Source organism: Phodopus roborovskii, unplaced genomic scaffold (assembly GCF_943737965.1).
Source record: "Phodopus roborovskii unplaced genomic scaffold, PHOROB, whole genome shotgun sequence".
NCBI lineage: Eukaryota > Metazoa > Chordata > Mammalia > Rodentia > Cricetidae > Phodopus > Phodopus roborovskii.
This window is the reverse complement of record NW_026126597.1, coordinates 471,877-498,223: the sequence shown is the minus strand read 5'-3', so window position 1 is coordinate 498,223 and position 26,347 is coordinate 471,877. Positions and strand designations below refer to the sequence as shown.

Genomic DNA, 26,347 nt, shown 5'->3' with positions numbered 1-26,347 from the left:
CTACAGAATTAGATATGGCAGAGGGCACACCTGGCTGGGGGTGAAGTGGCAGACCTCTCGACCCAGACCCTCAATTCAATTCAGCAGATGAAGCTGAGGACCTGAGGATGTCCCCACAAACCCTGCCCTACCCTCAAGACTGACTGGTACTACAGCAGAGCCCACACCTCTCTCCACACAAGTGCCAGCCAGCAAGACCAGCACCTGGGCCAGTACCTCAGCGATGCTGCTGTGGAAGAGCTCAATGATGGCACGCCCCTGAAGACTGGCGATGTGATGAAGTGACGGGCAGACTGGCAAGTGAGAGGGGATCTGATTCTCCTCAGACGTGGACTGGATCAGGCGCTCACTTGGGTACTGGGCAGGGGCCTCAGCTTGTGCCAGGGCCTGTGGTTGGGCCTCCACTGGGGCTGGAGCCTCTGCTGAAGCCGGAGCTGGAGCCGGAACTGCACCCGGAGCTGGAGCCGGGGTCTCCTGTGGTCGCTGCTCATCACTACATCCCCCAGTGACCCAAGAAATGCCAAATAAACACATGGACCCCATGGAGATTCACATCATATGCACATCAGAGTGTGATGGCCGACTGTCCACCAAGTGCTACCCTTGGGGTCACTGGTGATCTACCTCATCACCAGGCTCTTGATGGTAGGACCATATGGCAGAGGGAAAGTATATCAGGCTCTTTTTTTCTTTCATTCTTTTTTATTTTTTATTTTTATTTATTTATTTTTTTCAAGACAGGGTTTCTCTGCCTTGGCTGTCCTGGAACTCGCTCTGTAGACCAGGCTGGCCTCAAACTCAGAGATCCACCTGCCTCTGCCTCCCAAGTGCTGGGATTAAAGGCGTGGGACACCAATGCCCAGCAGGTCCTTCTCTTGAACAGATGTGGGCAGAGCAGACCACCCTGGGGCTTAGCCAGCCATACACATGTAATAAAGGCTTCGGCTCACGGACAGAAAGTTTTTTTTTTTTTTTCCAAGACAGGGTTTCTCTATATTGATTCAGAGCCTGTCCTGGAACTAGCTCTGTAGACCAGGCTGGCCTCGAACTCATAGAGATCCGCCTGCCTCTGCCTCCCAAGTACTGGGATTAAAGGCGTGCATCGTCAATGCCTGGCATTTTTTTTTTTTTTTTTTTTTTTTTAGTGTATTTAACTTTATTTTATATGCACTGGTGTGAAGAGGTCAGATCCCCTGGAACTGGAGTTATAGACAGTTATAAGCTGCCATGTGGGTGCTGGGCACTGAACCTAGGTCCTCTGAAGAGCAGCCAGTGCTCTTAACTACTGAGTCATCTCTCCAGCCCCGAAAGTTCATTTTGAAAGTACTACATAGGCATCAGAAAGGCCACTTCAGGGTTATTACTTCCTGAGAAGGGTTTTCATGTGGTGCCAAAAAATAAGCTTTGGGAGCTGGAACTGGGTACCTGAAGCAATCCCTAGCTGACAGAGCCAGACACTGGATGAGACCCCCGGTGGCGGAGGAAGATGACATGCAGAAACCATGTTTGGGCCTGTGAGAGGACACTGGCAGGACCAGGGACAAAGTGAGATAGGACTGGCTCCCTTAACCTGTCTTGCTTGCCTGGGCTGCTTTTTAGCCTCTGGAGGTCTGGAGCAGGGGCTCAGGATGGTCAGTGTTGAAGAGAAGCCAGAGGAAAGGGGAAAGTAAAGGAGGACTCCCACAAAGTACAAATGCCCAGAGATCACACCCAAGCCAACCCCTGCCCCAGGTCCCAGGAGCCACACTACTCTCACCTGGCCCTGCTCTTGGCAGGCTGGCCATCCCTGACAGTGCTCTGGGATCTTGGCCCAGCCGCAGGAGTCTTGGAGATGACAACAGTCTTCAGGTCCTGCAGTGAGGCCCGTAGCTGATTGTAGATTCGCAGGAAGTGGAATTTCTCATGGGGCAGTACAAAGATGGCAGTAACAAAGCGGTAGCCAACCAGCAGCTCGAGCACATGGCCATCAGCAAAGGCACCCCGTGGCTGGGTGCAGCTGCGGGTGGGGTCCAGCAGCACAGTGGAGAGCGGTACTCGGCTAAGCTTGAAGCTATTGCGGTTGCGGCAGTTGTGGGTACCACGATTGGGCATCGGGTTGAAGTCAGCCTTGATGACATTGAGATGCTGGGGAGTGAGCAGCAGCCAGTAGGGGATGGCAGCAGACTTGACGGCCTCAGAGGGCGCACAGCAGGAGCGCCGCACTGCTGAGCAGAGTGTACAGCTGGCCCATTCAATGTTGCCTGAGTAGTCCCCAGCGGCTGTCTGAACCATGCGCTTGTCACTGTAGACCAAGTAGACAGGGAAGCAACCCTGGCTGCGCTCCTGACAGCCACCATCCACCTTGTAGAAGGTGAGCAGCTGGCGCAAAAACTCCTGCAGGGTGGTGTGGCTCCCATAGAGGATCGGGCTACACAGCATGGCCATGTGCTGCGGTGCAAAGCAGGAGCGCAGGTCAGCATGGAATTCATGCAAGTTGGCAGCATCAGAGATGATGAAGAGTGTGTTCTCACTGTGCCGCACCTTGAGTACCAGACACAGCTCTGGCATGAGGAAGCCAAACTCAGTGAGGTCGCCATGTGGAAAGCAGAAGACGAAGCGCAGGGATGAGAGGATGTGTTGGCTGCTGCCTCGTGACTCTTGGTGTGGGATCTCAAAGACAGCGATGCCAAAGTCAGTGAGCACAAGGCAGGCGGCAAACTGGCGGATGCTGCCCTGCACGTGGATCAGGAAGCACCACAGCACCTTGAGGATGCGGATGTGCTCCAGCAGGAAGTCCTCGTCAGCACCCAGGGCCCACTCCAGAGCCAGGCGCTCCTCCTCAGCCTCCTCATCTTCCTCGTCTTCCTCGTCCTCCTCTTCTCCCTGGCCATTGCCTTCTTCTTCCTCTGTGTCTGGGGGACCCATTTCAAAGTAGCGATTTTCAGCAACATCCTCCTCCTCTTCCTCTTCTTCCTCTTCCTCTCCCTGCTCACCCTGGGCTTCCTCTCTTTGGTTGGCAGCCTCAATCCAGGCAGGGAGCTGCCGTTCAATGGCCTGGCGGATCAGTGTGCTGAGGCGCTGGATGAAGTCCTGGTTGGTAGCTGTATAGCCAATGCAAGTGAAGGGCAGGAAGATGATCTGGCCTGACCCAGGCACCACCTGGACCTCTGGCTCCGAATGTTCTGGGCTGTGCAAGAAGAGTCTGGGTCAGGGACACAGAAATATTCTATCCCCTAATCTGCTGTAGTACCTTGACCCTAGGAAACCAATCCATGCATCTCCTGAGTCTCTCACACAGCTGAGCCTGTTCAAGTGGCTGCCATCAGGATGGATAGCCAGCTTGAGTCCAGGCTTCTACATACTCAGAACACAGCTACACACCACAGCCTGCACAAACCATCTGGCTTCCACAACAAAAGTGTTATAGACATTTCTGTCATTTGGATGCCTCTAGGTGTCAAAGGGGCAATGAAGTACGCCAAGGTGTGAAATCTCTTTGTTGAGAAGTGACCACCTTTATGGACATTCCGGTTTTCCAGGGCAGTAAATCAGGTTAGGTGGGTCCTAGGAGAATCATATTTAAATCCTATCCCCTTTTGTCCTCTATAACACTCGAATGAACAAGAATTAGAAATATGCCTCTGTAGACAGGCATGGTGGAGCAAGCCTTTAATCCCAGAATTGGGAAGGGGCAGGTAGATCTCTGTGAGTTCTGAAGCCAGCTTGTCTACGTAGTGAATCTCAGACCAGCCAAGGCTAAGCAGAGATCCTGTCTCAAAAATATAAAATAAAGTAAATAAAAGTAGACTTCTGTAAAGGGCCAATGAGCTGATGTTTCATGATGTGTGTGCTGGGCCTACTCATGTAATTTTGTTTAAACAGGAATTTAAGAATATAATAATTTGGGGCTCGAAAGATGGCTTAGCAGTTAAATGTACTCGGCATTCTCACAGAGGATCTAGGTTTATTTCTCAGCACCCATACAGTGGCCAACAACCATCTGTTGTTGCAGGAGATGTGATGCCCTATCATGGCCTCCAAAGGCACAAAGCACACATGTAGTGCACAAATATATACATGTAGTCAAACACTCATAAACATAAAATTAAAATAAACTTTCTTCTTTTGTTTGTTTTGAGATAGGATCGCTTTATGTAGTCCTGGTTGTTCTGGAACTTGCTATGTAGACCAGACTATCCTTGAACCTATACAGAAGTGTCTGCTTCTACTTCTTGAGTGCTGGGAAGTACACCACTATGTCTGGACATCCAGAAAAATAAACAAATCTTAAAAACAATAACAATAAAAAGCAGCAGCAGCTAGGCATGGTGGCATACACCTTTAGTCCCAGGCAATAGGTGGCAGAGGCAGGCCAATTTTGTGAGAATCCAGCCCTGTTTACAAAACAAGTTCCAGGTATGCCAGGGATACAGAGACAGGCCCTGTCTCAAATGCAAAAGACAAAACAAAACAAAAACGACAGCAACAACAACAAAAATCAAGCAAGGTGGAGTGGCTTTAGTTCTGTGACCCTGACACTCAGGCTGAGGGAGGAGGGGTGCCATGAATTTGAGGTCAGGTTGAGCTACATAGTGAGACCTGGTCAAAACCAACAAAAAGCCCCACCAGCAAACAGAGAGAGAATGCTTATTCTTGACTCACAGTATAAAACAGAACTATGGACCAAACTGGCTTTGATTTGCCAACCTCTAGTGTAAAATAACCGTTACACAGCTGAGGAGAAACAGACAGAGCTCCTCTCAACTATGCTAGAGTAAAGGCAGACTTCTACAAACAGGCTACTAACAAAAGCCCACTGGCTGCTCAGTCTGCAGCAGAGACTAATGCTCTCTTCCTTACCTTGCACCACCAACTGCTCCTGGCACATCCCGCAAGTCTTCAGCTGCCACCTGACAGGAGAGAACATGAGCCTCAGCTGCTGCAGCTATGCCTTGGCATTGACTGGGTGCAGCCTCACCACCTCCACACTCCACCCTGGGTGTGCTAACTTGGGAAAATGCACATTTGGCTATCTTGCTAATACTCACTAGGGCTGGCTTTCCCATCCATCTGACCTGCACTTACACACCCAACCCTGGACCACAGCCTGTTTCCATGGAGGTCTGGCATCTGTGTGTGTGTGTGTGGGTCTTCTGCAGCCCAAAGGTCCAGCTACTCTGGCCTGGCTGGCCCCAGGCAGCGCACATGATGAAAGGTGGTCCTGGCAAGGTCCCCAGTGCTTCCTGCATATCCCTTCCTACAACCTTAAGGATAGAGTACTGGGGACAGACAAAGCCCCTGCAAACTGTCTTAGCATCACATCACCATGACTCTACTGTGCAAGAATAAAGAAGCCCCAGGCATGGAGCACACAGCACCAAGCACTCATTTTCCTCTTCTTTTTTCCAGGGACAGAGATGAGCCCCAGAAGTCTGCACAACAGCTACAAAAAGGCGTTAGGAGTCATACTGTTCAGACCACCAAAGTGACATGTGGCAAGGGACAGAGTAGTCTCAAGGTGCTAGGCATTAGGGGAGATTCCCCTTGAGCAGCCAGCTCATATGTGCCCAAAGAATGCCCACCTTCCCTGTCCCTCAGGGCCCTAGTACTGCCTGATCTCATGGGGTGGAGGAGGCCAAATTCATACCCTTAACCACTTGGTCTATGAAGATGACCCAACCAGAGACACATCTAAGAGAAAGACTGCAGGTCATACAAAGTACCCCCAAGAGCCCTAGTCACACATGTCAGATCCCCACCAGGCCATGTCCCACTGTGAACAATGCCAGACAGCAGCAGCATGGCTAAGGGATTAGTCCCCAGGAGGAGGCAAGGGTATTACCTGTCCTGTGGGGATAGATTCCAAGGAGTCAGAGCAGTCTTGGGCAATGGGACGGTCCTCCGGGGGTAGACTGTCAGTGGATGAGAGGCTGCTGGCCAGGGCCTCTTCCTGTACAAACATGATTCCTGTAGAGATGGGGTAGGCAGGTGGGCAGGAAGAGCAGCTGTTCAACAAGAGGCTAGGCCTTGGGTTCACGGCATGGCCAGGCACTAGCCAAACCCCAAATCATCATATGGACCAGAAAACAAAATGCGGTAATTCAGTAACTCAGGACCAAGCAAGTGGCTGCTCTCTACTGTCAGGGAGCGGCTGGCTTCCTGAGCATACAAGGCAGGGAGGGAGTCATGAAGACCAAACCCTTAGAGGTGCACTCTACAGACTGAGATAAAATAATGCACACACAGAGAAATGTACAGAGAATAACAAAGACCTGTATCTTAATCTTTAAGGAGCTTTTTTTTTTTTTAAGTATTATTATTATTTTTCAAGATAGGGTTTCTCTGAAGCTTTGGGCTGTCAGAACTAGCTCAGTAGACAAGGCTGGCCTCAAGCTCAGAGATCCGCCTGGCTCTTCCTCCCAAGTACTGGGTTCAAAGGCGTACACCACCACTGCCTGGCCAAGGAGCTCTTCTTACAGATTACAAAAATGAGGAATGAGTTGTTTGAAAACTCTGTGAGAATGCAAAGAATAGGAACAGACATTGCATGGAAGAATGACCAAAAGATATAACATACAAAACGACACACAAAGAAAGACAAATTGAAATAGGAGACCACCTTTTCTCTTATTATGGCACGGTTAGAGCATAGATCCTGGCCCAGCCTAACTAGGAAAATGTGGGTACTGGAGTATAAGCTGATCCACCGCCCAGGAAAGCAGTTTGGTGATATACTTATCAATAACCTTGGACATACTGGGACACTGTCCAAAGAAAGGACTACAAGTGACCCCATGCTCCTATCTGGCAAATTCCAAGCACAGAACTATTTATCAAGAAGCCAGGCTTTGCAGACTTGATTCTTCAGGGTTTGCCGAACACAGCTGGGACCTGAACCCACAGGCTGCTTTATCAGAGTGCCCCGCTGACTGTCCTGTAGGCAGTAGCAGTCCTACTCATGTACTTTGAAATGCAATGGATATTTAAGCCATACTAAGGGTATTTCATGAATAGACTGTTTGCAACTCGGTTAAGGGGAACCCCTCCTCCCCATTTAAAAAAAAAAGTGTCTCAAACTGTAGCTAGCTGGTTTAGAAGAACCCTGCCTCTACAGCCTGGCTTTGCTACCAAACAACCACCATGACCAAACCCTCAAGAGCCCCACATGCTACCTTGTTCAGTTTGACTGCCACCTAGAACAGGACAACTCACACAGCCCAGGTTCTCTGCCCAAAGGGTAAGCAGGCAGCCCAAGCTCAGGTCCCATGAAGCTAAGCTGCAGACGATTCAAGGGAGGACGCAGCAAGCACACAGCCATGCACCAAGCGGGCCCCAGCCTTTGCTTTTGTTGCCCTGTTTCAGAAATATCTTAACCCAACCCATCTTTCAAGATTCATCTCTGGTACCACATCTGCTGCAGTCCTAAAAGTATTCCCAAACAGTTCTAACTTGTTCTTCCATAGGTATACAGTCTCTCCCCAAGTGGCTCTATGTTCCTAGTGGCACTGTCTTGAAACTCCAACTCAGGATGAAGGAAGGAGCTGCTACTGACCAGTCCTGTTAAGCCGTAGCAGTGCTAAGCACCTCCCCAGCATCAGCTCATGCACACCTCTTGTCATTTACCACATTTCATCAAATCTAACATCTGTGGATGAGGTGCCATCTTGGTCAAAGCAGATGTCCACAGGAGGTTTTCTCATGACTCCATCACGATTACCAGCTGGCTGACAGCAACTAGGGGACGCCACTGACTGAAAGACGCATCTCGATTTCAGAGAAGTCTTAGGGTAGAAATGTGTGCATCTTAGAATCGATGAAGTAGGATGTATCCACTTTATGTCTGAGAAAACTGCTTCCAAGAGGCTGTATGTTGCTTGAGATCGCATGGCCAGGAAGATGGAACATGAACTCAGCTGCCTGCCTGCCTCTAGTCACTTCTACAACACAGACTTCTCTCAGCCCCAGGCAGGGATGGAGAACCAACTCTGGCACTTTGGACACTGGCCCCTATCACTCCTAATCTTCCACTGCTCTAATGGCTGTGATGACCAGAGGCTGTGTTTTCTGGACAGCAGCCCTTCAGGTAGGCCAGTTTTCTCACAAGTTTTCTCTTTGGGTCAGGCTGGGAACCACCAGAGTAAGTCAGTAAAGCTAAGTCTTTTCATCCAGGCCAGTTCTAGCAACACATGCCCAAATGCACACATATGTGGGTGCCTCACATTTGTGAGGACAAAAAGGAAAAAAGAAAAAGCAGTATTTTCTTGCCACTGCCCCCTCACCACCCCTCCCCCCCCGCCAGCCTTGTTTGGGCATGAGGAAATGCAGACAGGACAGTCTGTCCACTTCCTTCCTGAACCATGGTTTGTACAAACAAGTGTTCAGAAAGGGCCACTCAGCAGATGGGACAGGGGACATCAGGAGTCCTCAGACAGGGTTTGACCTTTGTCACTTCTCACCCAAAGGAAAGAGATGTGCACACAAAGACATCCACTGTAGTTTTATTTACAAGAGGTGTAAATCTGTGACAACATCTCTCAGTGTCCAATGACTGGGAAAAGGGGGACAGACTACAGAGCACCCAGGGATGAAAGGGCACCAAGGAAGGGGTAGATGAGGGTTGCCCCAGGCTGCAGAGACTTCACCACCTCAAGGCAGAGGGCTGCTGGCAGTTGAGGCCTAGAGGAGATACTCATTCCTCCTGCCTAGCCAGGATCTGCTTTGGGCTTTGTTATTCACTTGCCCATCTACACACATACATACCCATCCACGCATGCACGCGCAGGCACACCCATGCGGTGCTGATTCAACAAATGCTAGATCAGGTTACATCCTGGACTTTAGGATCCTAGTATCTCCCTGTCCCCAGAAGTCTATGGTTGCATGCTTTCTATGTAATATTACTAATACTGTGGGGACCTGAAGAGAGGTCAGGGAAACTTCCTCACAGAGACTCAAACTTTCTTCCTTCTTTTATGGAAAAATAAAATAAAAATTTTTGTCAAAATTTCGACAAAGCCAATGGGCAAATGTGCTGGCACCTAGCTCCACTGCTGGATTTTCATGGCTTCTCTTCTGCACATCACAGTTGTGACTTCAGGCTGTTGTGCATAGGGCTTTTTTGCCTTGTCTCTGGCCCTGACCAGACTGCCATGGAGGGTTCTATGACACCACGGCCTTTCCCTGCTCTCATTGGTGTGCATGTCAGTTTGGTGCTGCTACAGGGGAGAACTTCCCTTTCCCAGGATCTCAGCCCTCTCTAGAAAAGTTTCCTCCAGTGGGTCACCAGGTCAAGGAGTAGAAATGTATTTCTGGCTCTTAAAACCTAGGGCCATACTAGTTTCTCAAGACCTCACACCAAGTTCTGTGTCTCCAGGAGCCTGGGCGGGCGGCGTTCTTTCCTGTGTGTCCCGAGCCTCAGCTCCACCTGGGACGGCATACCTGCCCCTCTTCCGTCGGGGTCAGGCCGGCAGCCACGCTCATGGTACCTGGTTCACTCACTCATCTCCGAGGTTGCCTGGGTTCAGAGGTGAAAGCCCTTTGAAAATGCTCAGACAATGGGCAGATGAAAGGGGCTGTTCTTCCATGGGTCCATGGAGACAGACAGCCCATATTGGACCCATAAATGCAGTATTTTGGGGGCTTGGCCATACCTTGAGTGCCAGAGACATCACAACAATAAAAGTAAGCTCTCCACACAGGGATCAAGAGCTCTAGACTCAGGAAAGTAACAAGGCCTGACTTTCTAGGAGCTGACCTGCCCACACGGTCTACAGGGGAGCAGATCCTAATGAGCCAACAATCTAAGCCTGCTCAAGGCAGCCTCAATTCTCTGTCCAACTTCCCATGGTAGCCTAAAGGAACTGGATGTGATATAAATGGGATAGGGAGTCCTCATTAAGCAAATAACAGTGCTGAAATCAGGCCGGGCACCTCCCTGCCATGTGCCACCCAAGGAGCCAGCCTGCAGAAGGTGCTACCCTCCCCATGCCTGACCCTGTAGGAAGCAAGTGCCAACCTTTCTCCCTCAAGCCCAGCCCTGCCTTCGGTCCAGGCAGCACTGAGCAGCTCAGCGAGGAGGAAGATCTAGTCATGATTACCTTGGTTGGAGAGGATGGGCTGAGGCAGGGAGGCTGAGGTGGGAGCTGCAGTTGGAGGGCAGCTGCTAGGTCTGATGCAGGGAGCGCCTGGGAGCCGGGAGTCCTCAACCTGAGGAAGAATATTCAGTCAGTCCAGGAGAAAAAAGGACAGGAAGAACAGACATGCTAAGGCCAGGGATGTGGAGCAAAGACCTCAACATTCTCTCTAGAGAATGTTGAGATTTATCTCATACAATCCAACAGTAGGTACCATCACCATACCACTTGAGGACTCAGCCTGAGGTTTCATGGGAGGAGGGGGGTGTTAATGATCAGAGACCTCGAGGGATTCCATGGCTCAGTTTCCCCAAGAAAAGTTCCATCCTTGGCTGGCTCCCCCCACCCTAAAGTTCTTACCTTCTTTTCTGAATTGCTCAGTTTGGACTTGACATCCTTGGCTTTCTGAATTGCTTTCAACACTTCCACAGTGTCTAGCTCCTTCTCTGTGGTTGCTGCATCATCTAGACAGATCTACAAAGTTCAGAGAGCAGCTTACAGCATGGAGACTGGTGAAGCACATTGGGAGAATGGTGGGATCCTGCTGAGGGAGACGCCTTACCACAATGTAACTATCCTAGAACCACCTTGGAGGGCCCATGAGGTCCCACATAGCTTAATACATCTTTAGGAGTTCCTCTCCACTAAGAGTGAGCAACAGCCTCTTGGGGACTAGGGGAAGGAAGTGAGTGTACTGTGTCCTATCGGCAGAACTGGCTGTCAAAGAGCAAGAGGAGAGAGAACCTTTTGAACAAGGGACTAGTGGAGTGAAGACAAGTGTGTGGTGGAAGGCAGGAGTCCTATCCTGGAGGGCTGTGGACTGGCATGCAGGCGGAAAGGCCTCAAGAAACGTAGTGCTAAAGCGCTGGACTGGTGCTAATGTCATGGAATGAGGGAGGCTTGCTAGCTCTGCAGTCAAAAAAAGGAAGACACCTTTTTTATCTGGTTGTTTGTTTGCTTATTCATTTATTTAGAGACAGGGTCTCACTCCATCACCCAGGCTGGCCCTGAACTCCGGGAAAGCCTCTTGCCTCAGATCCTGAGTTCAGGAATTACAAGTATTATCAATTATCTCTAGCAAGAGATGGCATCTTATGAAAATTATCTTAGGAGCAATGTGGACAAAGTGGCACTTGGTGGGGGCAGAGAAGGGCTAGAGATAGACACAAACAGACCCTCAGATTGGGGTCTGGAGAAAATAAGTTGAAGGACTGGTGGGAGAATGGGAATGGGGATAAAGCCTGATATAGGCTGAGGGAAAGGAACACAGCCGGGTAAGGGTCTCCTTGGTTAGCAAGGTGGCACGTGTACTGTCCCAGCCAGCAGGCAGCAGGCACAGGGCTGGATTGACCCAGTAAAATGAAAGAAAAAAAAAAAAAAAAACAAAAAACTCAAAGTTGATAGTTAAGCATCAGGGTTACCAGCTGTCCAAGAAATCAGTAATTTTAGGCATCTTATTCTATGCCCCTTGTCTAAAATATTCAATATATTTCTTTTCTTCTCTTTTTTCTTTTGGTTTTTTTAAGACAGGCTGTCCTGGAACTCACTCTGTAGACCAGGTTAGCCTTAAACTCACAGAGATCCGCCTCCTGAGTGCTGGGATTAAAGACCTGTACCACCATCATCTGGCTTCCCATGTATTTTTTAAAAGTTGAAGATAATCCCTCTGTACCTATGTGTTCCTGCAGCCTACCTGGCCTGAAGTTCTGGCAGACATGAAGCCTGTTGGGAATATCAGATGATGGGAGAAGGGTGGGAAGTGCAGAGCCTTTTTACAGGGAGCAGCAGACTTGCAGCTCGGAAAAGAGGATATCCTCTCAAACAGACAAGGGCCTTGCTTTGCCTACACAGACCTGCAATTTCCCTACCAGTCTCTCTGGGCTCTGCTGGTGGTTCTGTGGCTTACCTCAGAGGCTCGTTCTCCGAACTGGGAGAGCACTTTGGTCCGATAGTCAGGGATGATGCTTAGAGGGTTGTTGAGCAAGGCCACTCGCTCCAGACATGGTAGGCTACCTATGCTCTTGACCTCCTCCAACTGTAAGACATAAATGCCGTAAGTGCCATTTGGCCACTTCTTCTAACACTTCAGCAACAGACTACAAACTTGATGGCTGCTTTTAAGTAAACAGAGTTCTACCTGATTTCTTTTCTTGAAGATAACAAACACCAAAGCCCAGCAATCCCAGATCCCCGAGACCCTCAGGGCTGGGGCTTACCTGCTCAATCCTGTTGTCTCTGAGGTCCAGATTAACCAGAGAGTAGAGTTTGTGCAGGCCGCTCAGACTCTCTAGGAAGTTGCCTGCCAGGTTTAGGGTTTTGACATTGCCCAGTTTGGTGTGCACGCCTTCCAGGGAGCTGAGTTTGTTGTAGGACAGGTCAAGGTGTACGAGGTTGTACAGGTGCTGTAGTAGCAGGAGAAACACAGTGGCAGCATAGGTCAGACCTCTAGGGAAGTCACTGTGCTCTTTCAGACCAACTGCACCAGTTCTGTGAGGCAGCTTTGCAAGTCCTTTTGACAGCCATTGGGAAGAAAAGCCCCTCTTCCCTCTTTCACGTGCCATTAACCCAGTAGTATCCCTTGCAGAGAGGATAGGTGAGAACCAGCTGCCTACCATCATCACTCTGTACTTTTCTAACACTTTGGAACTAAAACAGTCAGTACACACTTGCCACCCTGTAGGCTGCCATGCTTCTGCAGCCTCTGGACCCATCTACTAGCCTTAGAGAGCTAGTAGGCAGACATTACCTGTAGGTTGTCCACAACTAGTACTCCGTTGTGACTCAGGTCCAGGTACTCAATCTTTGGGATCAGTTTCTTAGGAAAGAAAAGAATATCCAGTGTTACTCAAGGGGGCAGAAATCGAAAGGAATCCACTATTTGGACAGAACAACTGGCTTAAATAATACAAACGGTAGTGTCCCCAAAAGATAAGAGACCTGTTCTTTTTTAACTCTGCCCCCCCACCACCACCACAGGAAAACAAAATGAATCACACTCCAAAGACACAGGTATACCTATATTCTAGGCAATGAGTTTTCTGCTATTCTATCATTTACCATGGTTTGGTTATATTAAATGCATACATGGTTTTATGTATTAACTCACCATTTTAAAACATTTTCATTTTTAAATTTAACTTAGAAACTACAAACAATGTGTAGAGCACTGAATAGATTTTTTTTTTTTTTTTTTTTTTTTGTGAGCCTTCAGAAAAAGTAAAACATAATAGTCATTCCTAGGGTCTGGGAGGTCTGGAGGAAGCCTTGGGAGGCTGTTGCAAGCATACCACAGATTCGTCGATCTCAGAGATGCTGTTGTGGCTTAGGTCTAGAGTGGTCAATGCTTGCCATGTAGGGATAACAGCAGTCACAGGGCCTTCAAGGGTTGCGCCTTCAGGCTCCCACTCATCAAATTCTGATGCTTCAGGAACAAGGACTTCCTGCATAAGAACATCTGTTAAGCCCTCACGCAACACTCAGTAGAACGAGCTATCGTTGCAAAATTTAAGGAAGAGCTGGAGCATATTTAGCATGTGGAAATGAGCTTGCATTAAAAAGGGCTTTGGTTTATGTGTCTTAAAGTGATTGTGAAATAACTGAAAGGCTTAGTATATGTTCTGGTCCTGTGACTTCAGGAACAAATGCTAGTCAAACCCCCTGGACCTCTGCTAGACAGTGATATCTTTCCTGGCTTAACCTTCAAAGTCTGAAAGTCTGAATTCATGATGTTGCCAGGCAACCGTGCTTTCAGAGTGGTCTCCACTGTGGACATCAGATCCCTTAATCATAACTTCACAGGGAAAGAATCATTACCAAAACAGGAGCAGCAGCACAGAGCATCAATCACCACAGGAGAGGGAGGCAGTTCTTGGTTTGAATTTTGATGCCTACAAGACATCTTCTTATATGGGATTATGCCAAGTTCCTCCAGGAGTACTTCCTGGAGGACAAGGTAGCTGAAAAGTTTCTGTACCCAATAAGCCTCTCTGCCAGAGCAGTCATCCAAATCAGACCAAATCAAACCAAATTAGAAAAAGTCTACTTTAATGGGTAAAACACTCCCAGATGATTTTCTGACCTCCCCACCCGCCCAGAGATCTGTGGGTATGGTCTTGAGCATCTCTGGTGGAGGAGCCCTGTTAGGTGGGCTTTTTGGAATGGGGTGGGATTTGGGGAGAGAGATGGGGAAAGGTATTGTTCCAGATTCTTTGCATATATGGATGCCAGGGTTAAGGTGGAACTTCCACCAGAAAGTAGACAGCTACATTCTGCTCTCTCCACAGCGTCTTCCAGTCAGCAGCCTTAAGGTAAAGAATTTTCAACAAACCCAAATCTCCACAAAATATGCAACTATATACTAAGGGAGGATTTCAGCATGATAGACACCCACATAATGGTAAAAGAAACTCCCTACATTATCAGCTGGGCCCAGCCCTTCTGCACCTCACCTTCCTCTTCAAGTGAGATGAGATACAAGTGAGTGCTAAGGTGGCAGGTGCCTGCTGGGCTTAGAGGAAGCTCCATCAGCTTCACTAACGAAGGCTATGCTCCACAGGCCAGGCCCAGCACAAACACAATGGTAGAGCTCACCTTCATAGATGTTGCTGAGAATGTGACACTCATTGTAGCTAAAGTTGGCTTGGAGGTGACCAGCCCCCGGATATGCTTAGCATCACAATGACTTATCTGGAACAAACAACAGCTGTGTCTTAGAAATGGCATCTTGGCCCCTCATAACCTCAGGAACTAGATGTTCAATCCACAGGCAAGCTCAAATCCCTAGACAAGAGATGACTCAAAACTTGGCCTCTTTTATTCCCCAGTGCTACTCAGTGCTGAAAAACATTTTAAACATATAGTAAGAAAAGCATCTAGCCAGGCATGGTGGTGCACAGTTAATCCCAGCACTCAAGAGGCAGAGGTAGGCAGATCTCTGTGAGTTCAAGGCCAGCCTGGTCTACATAGTGAGACCCTGTCTCAAAAATAGACTCTTAGGCTCATTTTGAGCCACAAATTCCATTTTCATAGTTAATGGATACCTGGGGCTTGCCAAGTAGATAGAAAAGGTAGGACAGGGAGTCAGCACTGGACAACAAGGGATGTTTCCTCTGCAGGACACGGAGTATTTCTCCTGCTTGTCTAGCCTGCCCACTGTGCTCCAGCTTCTGGAATTCAGCCAATTTCAACACCCTGGACTAGCTTCCTCATCCTCCCAAGCCTCAGTTTCCTCCAATGTAAACTGAGAACGAAAGTGTCCAAACTTCACAGAGAAGCTGGGGAGATTCAATCAAGAATTCATAGGCACTGGATAGAGTTGAAGACAAAAGCCAGGTCCAGGAAACACATGGCTTTATTGCATAAAAAACATCTTTTATTGTTCATTACCGACTCTCCTTTCTTTTTAAAAATGACAACAAAATTAGTGTTAAGAACCAGAATTCAGCAGGAAGTAATAGAGAACACTTCTTGTTAGGTGTGGGTGCCCTAGATGGCAAAGAGCCTTCAACGCTTTTAGACTTAGAAAACAAAGACTTGGCCTTTAGGATGATTTCTGTGACCTCTACCTGAATAACAGAGGGAACTAGGCTCGGGCAATCTGCTCTCTCATACTTCTTGCTGCCTACAACAGAGATGGAGAACTGCAAACCAGTTAAGGGCAGAAAAGGCCCTTTCTATCCTCCTCCCTTTCTGACTTGATTTACTTGGATAGAATCTGCCAACATATCATCAAATATGAAAGCAACAGTACCTTACCACTTGCTACCACAACCATTCCCTGCATACAGACAACAGTGCAGATGCCACTGTGTAGGGCTCAGCTCTACCTGATCACTAGAAGCCCTGGGCCTTACCTCCACCTGATGAAGAGACTTGAATATAGAAAGATCAAAGGGGAGGAGCTGCTCCTGAATGTTGCTGGTCCCAAAAGGTCCTTCTGTGCCAGAAACCTGAGGCCAAAGATGGACTTAAATTAGGGATGCTGTAGTAACCACTCCCGTTATGTACTCTTGGGTGAATGTGGACACTTCAAAGGGATTCAGCCAATGAGCCATGATGCCCCCTGGTGCTCAAAGGCAGAAGCACAGTATCAAGAACACCAGGAGGCTTCATCCACTGACAGGCCCCAGCTGTCCTTCACAAGCTGTGGCAGCTGAGCATCAGCATTAGAGCCAACTGAGACTCCACAATGACACTGCTGCATCTTTACCTTAAGGTACTTAAGGCGGCAGGTGAAGTCTAGGATGTGTCCAAGGTCAGTCTTGGCGTCGCCGCTGGCACAAGTAGGCTTTCCTTGTTGCAGCTGCTCAGTGACAGCATAGAGCTGTAAGGGCCTGATGGCAAAGACCTCACCGGCTCCCAGAAGCTGTTCTCCTGTAACAGCCAGACACAAGGGTGAGTGTCCAGCCTCAATCTCAGACAAGAAATAGAAGCACCAAGCTAAGAGTCGATAAGCATGCATGCAGCAAGCACCTGTGACAGGCACCCACTCCACCCACCATGCAAAGCTAGTCTCAGTTACACAGGAGCAGCCCTTCAGAGCTCACACTGGACACAGGACCATCCTCAAGTGTGAGGCGAAGTAGAGATCTAAGGCACTGAGTCAAGAGAAGGCTGGGAGAAGCAGTACTCTAGGTGTCACAACTACTCTGCACCCTCTAATATGCAGAGACTAAAGTCAATCAATTATAGACCTAAGATGCCAGTGCTCAGACCTTAAATTGCTCCTTCTAGCATGTTTCTTAGCCTCTGACCACTAGTGTTCTTACTTTTACCTCACAGAAGGCAGTAAGATACTAAATGTAAGACTGCTGGCAGGGAGTCCTCATTCCACTACTGTTAATTGTTAATATGACCATGACCCAAGATTGGCTTCTAATTACAATATGAACACTTCCAAGCATGGACAAATCAGGTACAAGATGGCAGCATGCCAGCCACCTTTCAACACCCCATGTGGCTTGGGAATGGATCCTGAGACTTAGGTGAGTCCCAGGCACTCACCTTACACAAGCCTGGCTACCTGAGTTTCATCCCCAGAACCTACATAAAGGTGGAAGGAGAGAGCTGACTCTATCAAGTTGTCCTCTGATCCCCACATGTGTGCTGAGACACATGTGCCCACATACACATACCCCACAATAAAACTACAATAAAGAATCTTAAGCATGAAGGATCCTCACCTGGTAAGAGTGAGTAGATGGGTAGATTTGGCTGGGGACATGGGCCAGGGACTTAACACACTCAAGGAGGTGGGACCTGGCTAGGACCTAACAGATGAGTTCAGTGCCATCCTGGGCCTACAGTTCCCTACCAGACTAAGCAGATGGTCCTCAGCATTGCAAGAGCCAACAGTTATGTACCTTTTTCAAAGAGCTCTTCAGCTAGCGCCGCAGTGACACCATTTATTTCCTGTGGAGTGAACGAACCCGACAGTTAGAAGTTCGCCTGCCCCATCGCCGGGACCACACACTCATTGCTTTCTGCTCACTTTGCCCCTGCAGTACCAACTCTAGACGCAGGAATGCCCAATCTTTCAACACTGCAATAAGACACTGTCACCTACAACATTTATGCTTGAGAACCCACAATCAAATAAAAACAATACAATCACAAGAAACATCTCATAATGTCTTAAGTAAGTTTCCTGTTTTGTGTTGGGTTGCATCCATAGCTATCCTAGGCCACACATGGCCTGTGGGTAGCAAGTAGGACACAGCTTAAGATGGTGAACAACTAAAGAAGAGAGAAAACCTAGAATGAAGCAGGAGCTTAAAAAGGGAACTGTGTTTCCAGATATATGGAGATATGAACAGTTTCCTCAAAAGCAACTCCAGGTTGAGTGTACTGCGTGCAGCTCAGGAGCCAGCAAAGCTTGACTTGTGCCAATGGCTGACTGGAGAGCCAGAAGCTCCCTAAACTGGCACCCAGGAGAGGGTGTGGCAGAGAAGAAATCCTGTTTCTTTTGGAAAAGAGACCCCGATTATCCAGGTAGAGTACATGACTCTGTGGTACCAACTTTCCCTAGCAATGACTATTCTCTCCTGTCAAATGTTTCCTCAAAGGGTAGACACTAAGCTGGTTGTGGTGGTACACACCTTTAATCCCAGCGCTGGGGAAGTAGAGGTAGCCTGATCTCTGTCGAGTTTAAGGCCAGCCTGGTCTACAGAGTGAGTGCCAGGACAGCTAGGTTTGTTACACAGAGAGACTCTGCCTCAAAAAACCAAAAGAGAGAAAGAAAGAGTGATGGAGAGAGAAAAGAGTAAGTGGATATTTGTCATTTTCCTGGGCTCATTCCTTCCAGATCATAGCAGTACCATTCAAAGCCCAGGGTCACTATAAAGATGCAGCAAGGGTTTTTTCAAATGACACAGAGAGGCATGGCAAGAACCCGTCCTCACGGTAACAGCTAGCATGTTGTTTAAGTCATATCAGACAATGGCTAAGTCCTCAACAGGTCCTGGCTCACTGACTTCTCCCTACAAGAGGAAACCGTTAGCTTATACCATGTTACCCAGATCAGCAAACACAGGTGGACGGAGAGCTTTAGGGACACTCCGGTTTTAGGTGGCTATAGACCAGCAAAGCTACACTCATGCACTTGGTCTAGGTCCTCTCTGAACATAAGCAACTGCCTCTGTACTCAAAATAATCACAGGGCCCCAGAGAGATGACTCAGTGGTTACGAACACTTCTTACTCTTCCAGGAGACTTAGGTTTGGACTCACATGGTGGCTCACAATCACTGGTAACTCCCCACTTTCAGGGAATTTAACCTCAGGCACCAGGCACAGACATGGTACATGTACATACATGTTAGCAAAACACTCAAACACATAAAATACTAAAAATCTAAAAAAATAAAATAAACAAAACAATCGTGGTTTGGAGATCCCCACCAAACCTTTAGCTCTACCTCCCACAGGTAAGAAATTAAAATGACTGATAGCAGTCCACATGTCTTTTTGTAAACAAGTCCAGATGGAGGCTTCAAATAACCCTTCGCAATTCACAGGAACCCTACTGCCACTAGGACATGCAATTTACGTATTTATAGGACTTAAAAAGCACCAGGTTGAGGGGACAGGGTGTTCTTTTCCTGTTTTTCTCGTTAGTTGTTTGTCTCTTCTCTCCTATAATCTTTTATACATCATAGCTACTCCCCTCAAATGCCGGGAACTGAATCTGGGGCCCCTATCACTTAACTACAGCAACCAGCCCTTTTTTTTTTTTTTTTTTTTTTTTTTTTTGTTTTTTGTTTTTTGTTTTTTGTTTTGAGATAGAATCTCTTAAGTTACATGGGTGGTTTCAAATTCCGAATCCTTCTACCTCAGCCTCCCAAGTAGTTGGAGTAGATATGAGCCCTTCACCCACTCATGACAGCAATTTTAGTAGTTGTGTATATGCAGTAAGCATGTCTTCCCAGCCTATACTTTAGTCCTTTGTTCGGATGGTTTTCATAACATAATGAGGTTTTTCACTTTTATGTTTAACTTATAATTTCTTCCTTTATGACTGAGATCTCTTCTGTGAGTCCAAGACTGTAAGACTGTTATCCCAGTTTCCTCCTGACCCTATCATCTTTAAAAACTGTGTTGATATGATTTGGTTTGGTTTATATGTAATGTAAGAATTGCTCCTCTCCTACCTACCCCTCAGTGTACAAAAAGCCCAAGAGAGAAGATAAGCCACTGTACCCCAGCATTTGGGTACAGGTCAAAATGTAAAAGGTTAACAGAGGGTTCCAGCCAGCAGAAGCTACAGCTTCTCTGAAGCTTTACAGTCTCTTTCAACCTCCTAGGCCCCATTAGTTTCCCCTGGCAGCTGTGAGGATCTGCAGTCAATGCAAAGCGTGGATCAGCCTACAAACAAGTCTTCTTTCCTATCTTCCTACAGCCAGACCATCTAGTGCTGAGGTCCCAGGGGCTGCCAGTCTACATTTACTTCAATGCCCCAGGCCTCTCAGGCACTGGACAGGCACAAGAAGCCCATTAGAGGGCTCTTGAGAAAAAGGGCTGCCTGCCCTGTTCTCAGTGCCAGGCAGGCCTCACCTTCCATGATCCATTTCCTTGGGCAACTGGTGTTGATTCAGACAGAGTAATGCTGGATGACAGCCCTGCTAAGGGTCAGGGCTATGTCTCTCAGAAGACTCTGTCAGGGGCCAAGAGCAGTGCTGTAACTTCTGAGGAATCTCAAAAGCAAACTGTAACAATCTCTCTCCACTCTGGGCACAGGAAGAGCACACTGCTGGCCTTCCTACTTGGTTTCCTCAGGCTGACCTTCATCTTAAGAGAGAGCCTGAACCAGAGGAATGCAGAAATTCCTCAGCCTGCAAACCTAGAACACTAGTTTCCTCTGATCAAACCACTTGTTTGTGAAAGGGTACAGAGACAGGCCTCTGCCTGCTCCAGGAAGAAACAGGGCAGGGAACTACTGCCTCTCATGTAAGGTAACCTGTGGGAACTGGTAGCTCTCTACATGCCATATTGTATTTGTGCTGAGGGACCTGAAGTGCTTTAGGGTGACATAAACTGTAAAATAACATTCACTATTAGATGTATTATAGACTTAATCAGTCATGCCACTGCTGACCAGGATCATGTACTGTACTCTCTTGGGAAAAAGGTGTTTCCTCTCTTACCCTCCCTATCTTGTGGTGGCATTTTGTTTATGATCTACCAAATAAAACTTGCCTGAAGATCAGAGTGCAAAGCTAGCCACACTAGTTAGCCACGGAGGCCAGGCAGTGGTGGCACATGCCTTTAATCCCAGCACTAGAGAGGACTGTAAGGCTGGAGGAGACAGAGACCATAGCAGTCTAGGAAGTCTGAGGAGCAGTGAGTGCAGTCTGGAGATGCAGTCTGAGGACAGGATCGCCCCTTTGGTCTAAGCATTGGTAGAGGTGAGAACTCTCTAGTGGCTGGCTGCTTTGCTTCTTTTTTCTTCAGCTTTAACCCCAGTATCTGTCTCTGGGTTTTTATTATTAAGACCAACTAGAATTCATGCTACATTCTCTCATTTTTAAAAATCTGTTGTGCTGGGAAAGAATCCAGGCCCTTTCCCAGTCTACATAAGCAATTTACCTTAGTTACACCTCCTCTTTGGGCTTCACATCAACACCACATGGACTAGTTAGGCTACTTATATTTTTGGCCTGCCTACTTCCAGAACCCAGCTATAAGTGTACCCCTAAATACATATGCTGATGCTCAATTAGAAATCCCTTGCCAGCTCCTGACACCTCTGCTTGGCTCATGTTAAAGCAGGGTCTGTCAGTGGGCATTAACCAGAGATTAATTACATGCTACTGAGGCCATCACCAGGTATGATCTGGATACACACCATGGGTTGAGGGCCCTTGTCTAGCTTTTATTTTGTGCCAGCAGTAGTCAGGCATATTATATGCGATTCAACTTCAAGCAAAAATTCCCCACTGAAGGATTCACATATAAACTTTAAAGACCTTCAAGACTGTAAGTTGAAAAGCAAATGCACCAAACAGGCTTATCATCACTCACAACCTCAGCCCTCTGAAACTAAAATAATAAAATGGATCTAAAGCCAACACTAAGATAGTCCACAACTTCATTTCAAATTAAAAATATTTTGATTACAGCCAAGTGGGTTTAAAATAAGGAAACGATACAAACATTTCCTCTGAAGGAATAGGACTGAGTATCTTTCCCTCCTGGAGCAGCCCACTGTGGTGACATGTGTTGAGCTGAACCACCCCTCTTCAGAGCCTCAGACATTCACTGCACACTCTCATGCAGGTTTCAAAAGGGCCCCAGATTATCACCCTCCAGTTCACAAAATGGAACAGGGCACAGAAAAATTACATGACTGACTTGGAATTAGCTGGTTGAAATGAGCAGTCTCAGACAGGCTTGGCTCTGTCTATTTCCAAGGCCACTCTAAAGTGACCTACTTCAGAACGGTTCTACTTATGATAATCCATCGCACTGCATTCTACTGAATGTGAAAACTTCTCTAGACATCCTGGGATGGGGTTCATGGCCGTGAGTCTAGGAAGCTAAGAATGCAGCTATCCAGTGGAGTATGAAACAAAGGCTGTCCCTTCCCCTAAGTCCCCATTTCTGAGTTGGCTGGGAAGAGAAATGACAACTTTTTCCCTTGTCATTGAAATCCAAAAGATGAAAGATCAAACTAGAGGGCTGGAGATGGCACAGAGGTTAAAAGCACTGGCTGCTCTTTCAGATATCCTGAGTTCAACTCCTAGCAACCACATGGTGGCTCACAATCATCTCTAATGAGATCTGATGCCCTTTTCTGGCCTGCAGGGATACATGCAGGCAGAATGTTGTATATATAAAATCAAACTGGACCCCTACTTTTTACCATAAACAAAGATGAACTCAAAACGGGTCAAAGTCCTAAATGTAAGACAAAACTTATAAGAGAAAATGTAATTATAAATTTTTGTGACACTAATTAGTCACCAAAAATACAAGTGATCAAAATATAAAAAAGTGATCAAAATATAAAATACAAGTGATCAAAATATAAAAAAACGAACTTTGTCAAAATCTAAAACATGTGTGCTTCAAAAAAAATAAAAAAATAAAAAATACTACCAAGGGCTCAGTGGCTAAGAAAACTTCCTGCTCCTGCAGAGGACCAGGGTTCAAGTCCCAGCACCCATATAGCTAACAACTGTCCATAACTCCAGTGCCAGGGGATCTGACCCATCTTCTGGCTTCCACAAGCACTGGACACATGGTGCATGTAGACAAAATATAGACATACATGCAGACAAAATGCCCATAAACATAAAATAAAAATAAATACACATTTTTAAAGGATACTATCAGGTAAAGGAAGCCAGGTCTGGTGGTACACGCCTATAATCACACACTCAGGAGGCCAAGGCAGAAGGATGGTGAGTTAGAGGCCAGCCTGGTCTACATGGCTCTAAGCCATCTATATAAAGACCATGTCCTAAGAAACAGTAACAACAAAATAAAGTGAAATGCTGTGGGTATAGCTCAATGGCAGTTCATGTTTAGTATGCAAAGGCCCTCAATTTGACCTGCAGCAAACACACACACACAAGGAAAAAGGGTAAAAATCAAACCAAATCAAAAACCTTTGTAGAACATAAGTTATTTACATATCACACTTCTGATAATGTCTAGCATCCAGAATATATAAAGAACTCTTAAAACTCAACAAAAAGAAAATCCCAAAAAAGGGGAAGAAACAAAGGGGCTGGAGAGATGCTCAATGTTTATGAGCACTGCCTGCTCTTCCAGAAGACCTGGTTCAATTCTTGGCACCTACATGGCAGCTCTACCCTGTCTGTAACTCCAAGACCTGATACTCTCGCAGGCAAAACACCAATGCACATAAAATTATAGAAAAAAAAAGAGAGAGAGAGAGAGAAACCTAATGTTACAAGGACAAGGATTTAAAGCCATTTCTCCAAATATACAAATGGCCAATAAGCATATATATATATATATATATATATATATATATATATATATATATATATCAGCATCATTAATGACGGTGCAATTGCAAGCCAAAACCACAATAGAACTACTTCACAACTGCTATGACGACTAGGGAAAAACAAAGGCAAGTGCAAGTGCAGGTAAGGATGTGGGGAAACAGAGCCCACACATTGTGACTAAAAATGGAAAAAGAATCTGGTGCTTCCTCAAAAAGTCAAGGGTTACTATATAACTCACCTTCCTCTTCTGAGAATACCCAATAGGTATAAAACACACATTTACATAAAACCTCCCCCAACTCCCTTTATCTAAATTCACTTTCTGTAGCCATTCATGGTCAACTACAGTGCAAAATTGTTAAACAAAAAAATGCCAGAAATAAATGATTTGAGTTTAAAACTGCACACCACTCTGAGTACCATGAACTCCCCAGCTGTCCCACTCTGTCCCTCCTGGAACAAGAGTCAGTCTTTTGTCCAGCATACCTACATAATATATTTGGCACTTTGTCTGCTAGTCATTAGCAGCCATCTTGGTTACCACAGTATTGCAATGCATGTGTTTAAGTAACCTTCACTTGAATTTAGAACAGTCTGAACATGTGGGAATTCAGACATGCCCAAGATGAGTTTTAAAAGTATCTCTATAAGAGAAAAGATAAAAAGTTTCTAATTTGGGGTTGGAGAGATGGCTTAGAGGTTAAGAGCACTGGCCACTCTTCCAGAGGTTCTGAGTTCAATTTCCAGCAACCACATGGTGGCTCACAAACATCTGTAATGAGATCTTGTGTCCTCTTTGGGCATGTAGACAGAACACTGTATACATAATAAATAAAAGTTTTAAAAAGGTTTTTAATTTAATAGGAAAATAAATAGTTAAGATCTGCAGTAAAAATGAATCTTCTATCCAGGAAATTGTGAAGAAGAAATTCCTGCTACATTTGCTGTGATACTTCAAACTAAAAAAGTTATTGTTAGAATATATAAGTACTTAAGATAGAAAAATCAATGGATTTGTACATGCATATGTAGAAAAGAACATAGGTAGGGTTCAGGGTTAGCCTTGGTTTTAGCTGTCTCCTGGAGCCCTTCCAATGTATTCATTATCTCAGATAAGGGGATGATGGAGTAACACAATATGGTATGGCAGCCCCTTCTTAGCCATGGAGGGCATGCTCTAAAACCCACAGATGCCCAAAATTATACAGTTCATATACTTCATTCTTTTGTACAAATGCATACTCATGATAAAAGTCTAATCTAAAATAAGGCAAAGCCAAACATTAATGCTCTAAAATAAAATTATTAAAATAATATGTTGTGACAAAAATTATGTAATGTGGTCTCTCAAAGTATCTTTTACTTTTACCTTCTAGGAAGCACTTCATTACTTAACTGAACTGCCATCATGACTCAGGTGCTCTGGGCTATTACCACACAAAATCAGTTATCTGGACACAGCACTGTAACACTTGATCTAACAACTGAGATGTTGAGGAAGTGATGTATGTATAGTGTGAGTGTGCATGTACCAGACAAAGAGCTGAATCCTGTGAAAGAGTTCACCACACTACTCAAAATGGTACATTTAAAACTCATGAATTGTTTACTTCTGGAATTTTCCATTTAATTTCCAAACTCAGATTTTAAAAAGGGATTTTTTAAAAATATATATCCAAAGAATATGTTAGTCATAAAAGGTCTAAAAGATTACTGTTACAACATGAATGTATCCTGGAATTAAATTAAGTTGCTATATTTTACATGAACCACTTATATGAAACACTGAGAGGAAGCAAACTCCTAGAGGCAGAAAGAGAGGCTGTGAGTGCCAAGGGCTGGGAAAGGAAAGGACAGGACAGACAGTTATTGCACTAAATACAGGGCTGTGCTGTCGGTGATGAAGTGTTCTGGAATTAAGACAGCAGTGTTCTTTTCACAACTTTGTGGATCTACTAATAATTACTGAATTGTATACTCACAGTGAATTTTATAGTGTGTGAATTATATCTCAACCTAAAAGTAATTCTTCCTAAACAGACAGAAAACAACAGCAGGTATGTTGGCATCTACTGTAATTGCAATACTAAGGAGGAAGAGGCAGGAGGATGGATCACTACAAGTTCAAGACCACCCCGAACTATGGGACAAATCTTATACCAATATGTCTATATAGTGAAAGCCTGTCTTAACAAAGTAAAATGTAAGTAGTCCACATCATAGCCAAATAGGGTTCCCTGGGTCCATCTACCTCATCCAACGTCAGCACACAAGAGACAGATATATCTGTGACAACCCCTAGGCAGACACTGGCTAAGACAAAGATTCCCTGGAGAGCCCCTACCTGCAGAAAAAACTGACAGTGTTCTTAGACTGTGTTAGTTCAAAGTTAAATTTAAAGGAAGAGCTAGCCCAGAGGGTCTCAGCTGGGTGATTTTGCCCCCTCCCCACCAGAAGATGGGCATTGTCTCCTCTAGAGAAAAGAATTTTAGTGGATGGACAGGGAAGGAAAGTGCCAGGTAGATGTAGATAGAATCAGGGATGTTGCTAAGCAGTGCCCCTCACAGTTCAGAACAATAACAATGGCTGAGAAAACCATCTTAATCTAATGGCAGGTTAATTACTTTTAAAATCCTCAGATTTATATAACCCATGTATATGCTTGCTATCAATAATGTTAAATACATCCAAACAGCTCCAAAGTCATGTTTTCAACCAGATTCACAGAGTTAGGCTGGCCCCAGATTGCTGCAGGAAAGTC

The 26,347-nt window shown here is 46.2% G+C and overlaps 1 protein-coding gene across 1 annotated transcript in view; it reads right to left on the bottom strand.

Moving 5' to 3' along the window:
* Nucleotides 1–26,347, bottom strand: part of Nisch (nischarin) — a 35,442-nt gene that overhangs the window by 3,083 nt on the left and 6,012 nt on the right. Inside the window, exons 4-17 of the mRNA XM_051204757.1 lie at nt 17,474–17,522; nt 16,321–16,484; nt 15,965–16,060; nt 14,703–14,798; nt 13,400–13,552; nt 12,859–12,927; nt 12,329–12,514; nt 12,019–12,147; nt 10,473–10,586; nt 10,077–10,185; nt 5,822–5,946; nt 4,840–4,889; nt 1,757–3,166; nt 217–493 (exon numbers count right to left, since the gene is read on the bottom strand). Of these exons, the coding sequence (XP_051060714.1) occupies nt 217–493; nt 1,757–3,166; nt 4,840–4,889; nt 5,822–5,946; nt 10,077–10,185; nt 10,473–10,586; nt 12,019–12,147; nt 12,329–12,514; nt 12,859–12,927; nt 13,400–13,552; nt 14,703–14,798; nt 15,965–16,060; nt 16,321–16,484; nt 17,474–17,522 (3,027 nt within the window). The remainder of the gene's footprint in view (nt 1–216; nt 494–1,756; nt 3,167–4,839; nt 4,890–5,821; nt 5,947–10,076; nt 10,186–10,472; nt 10,587–12,018; nt 12,148–12,328; nt 12,515–12,858; nt 12,928–13,399; nt 13,553–14,702; nt 14,799–15,964; nt 16,061–16,320; nt 16,485–17,473; nt 17,523–26,347) is intronic.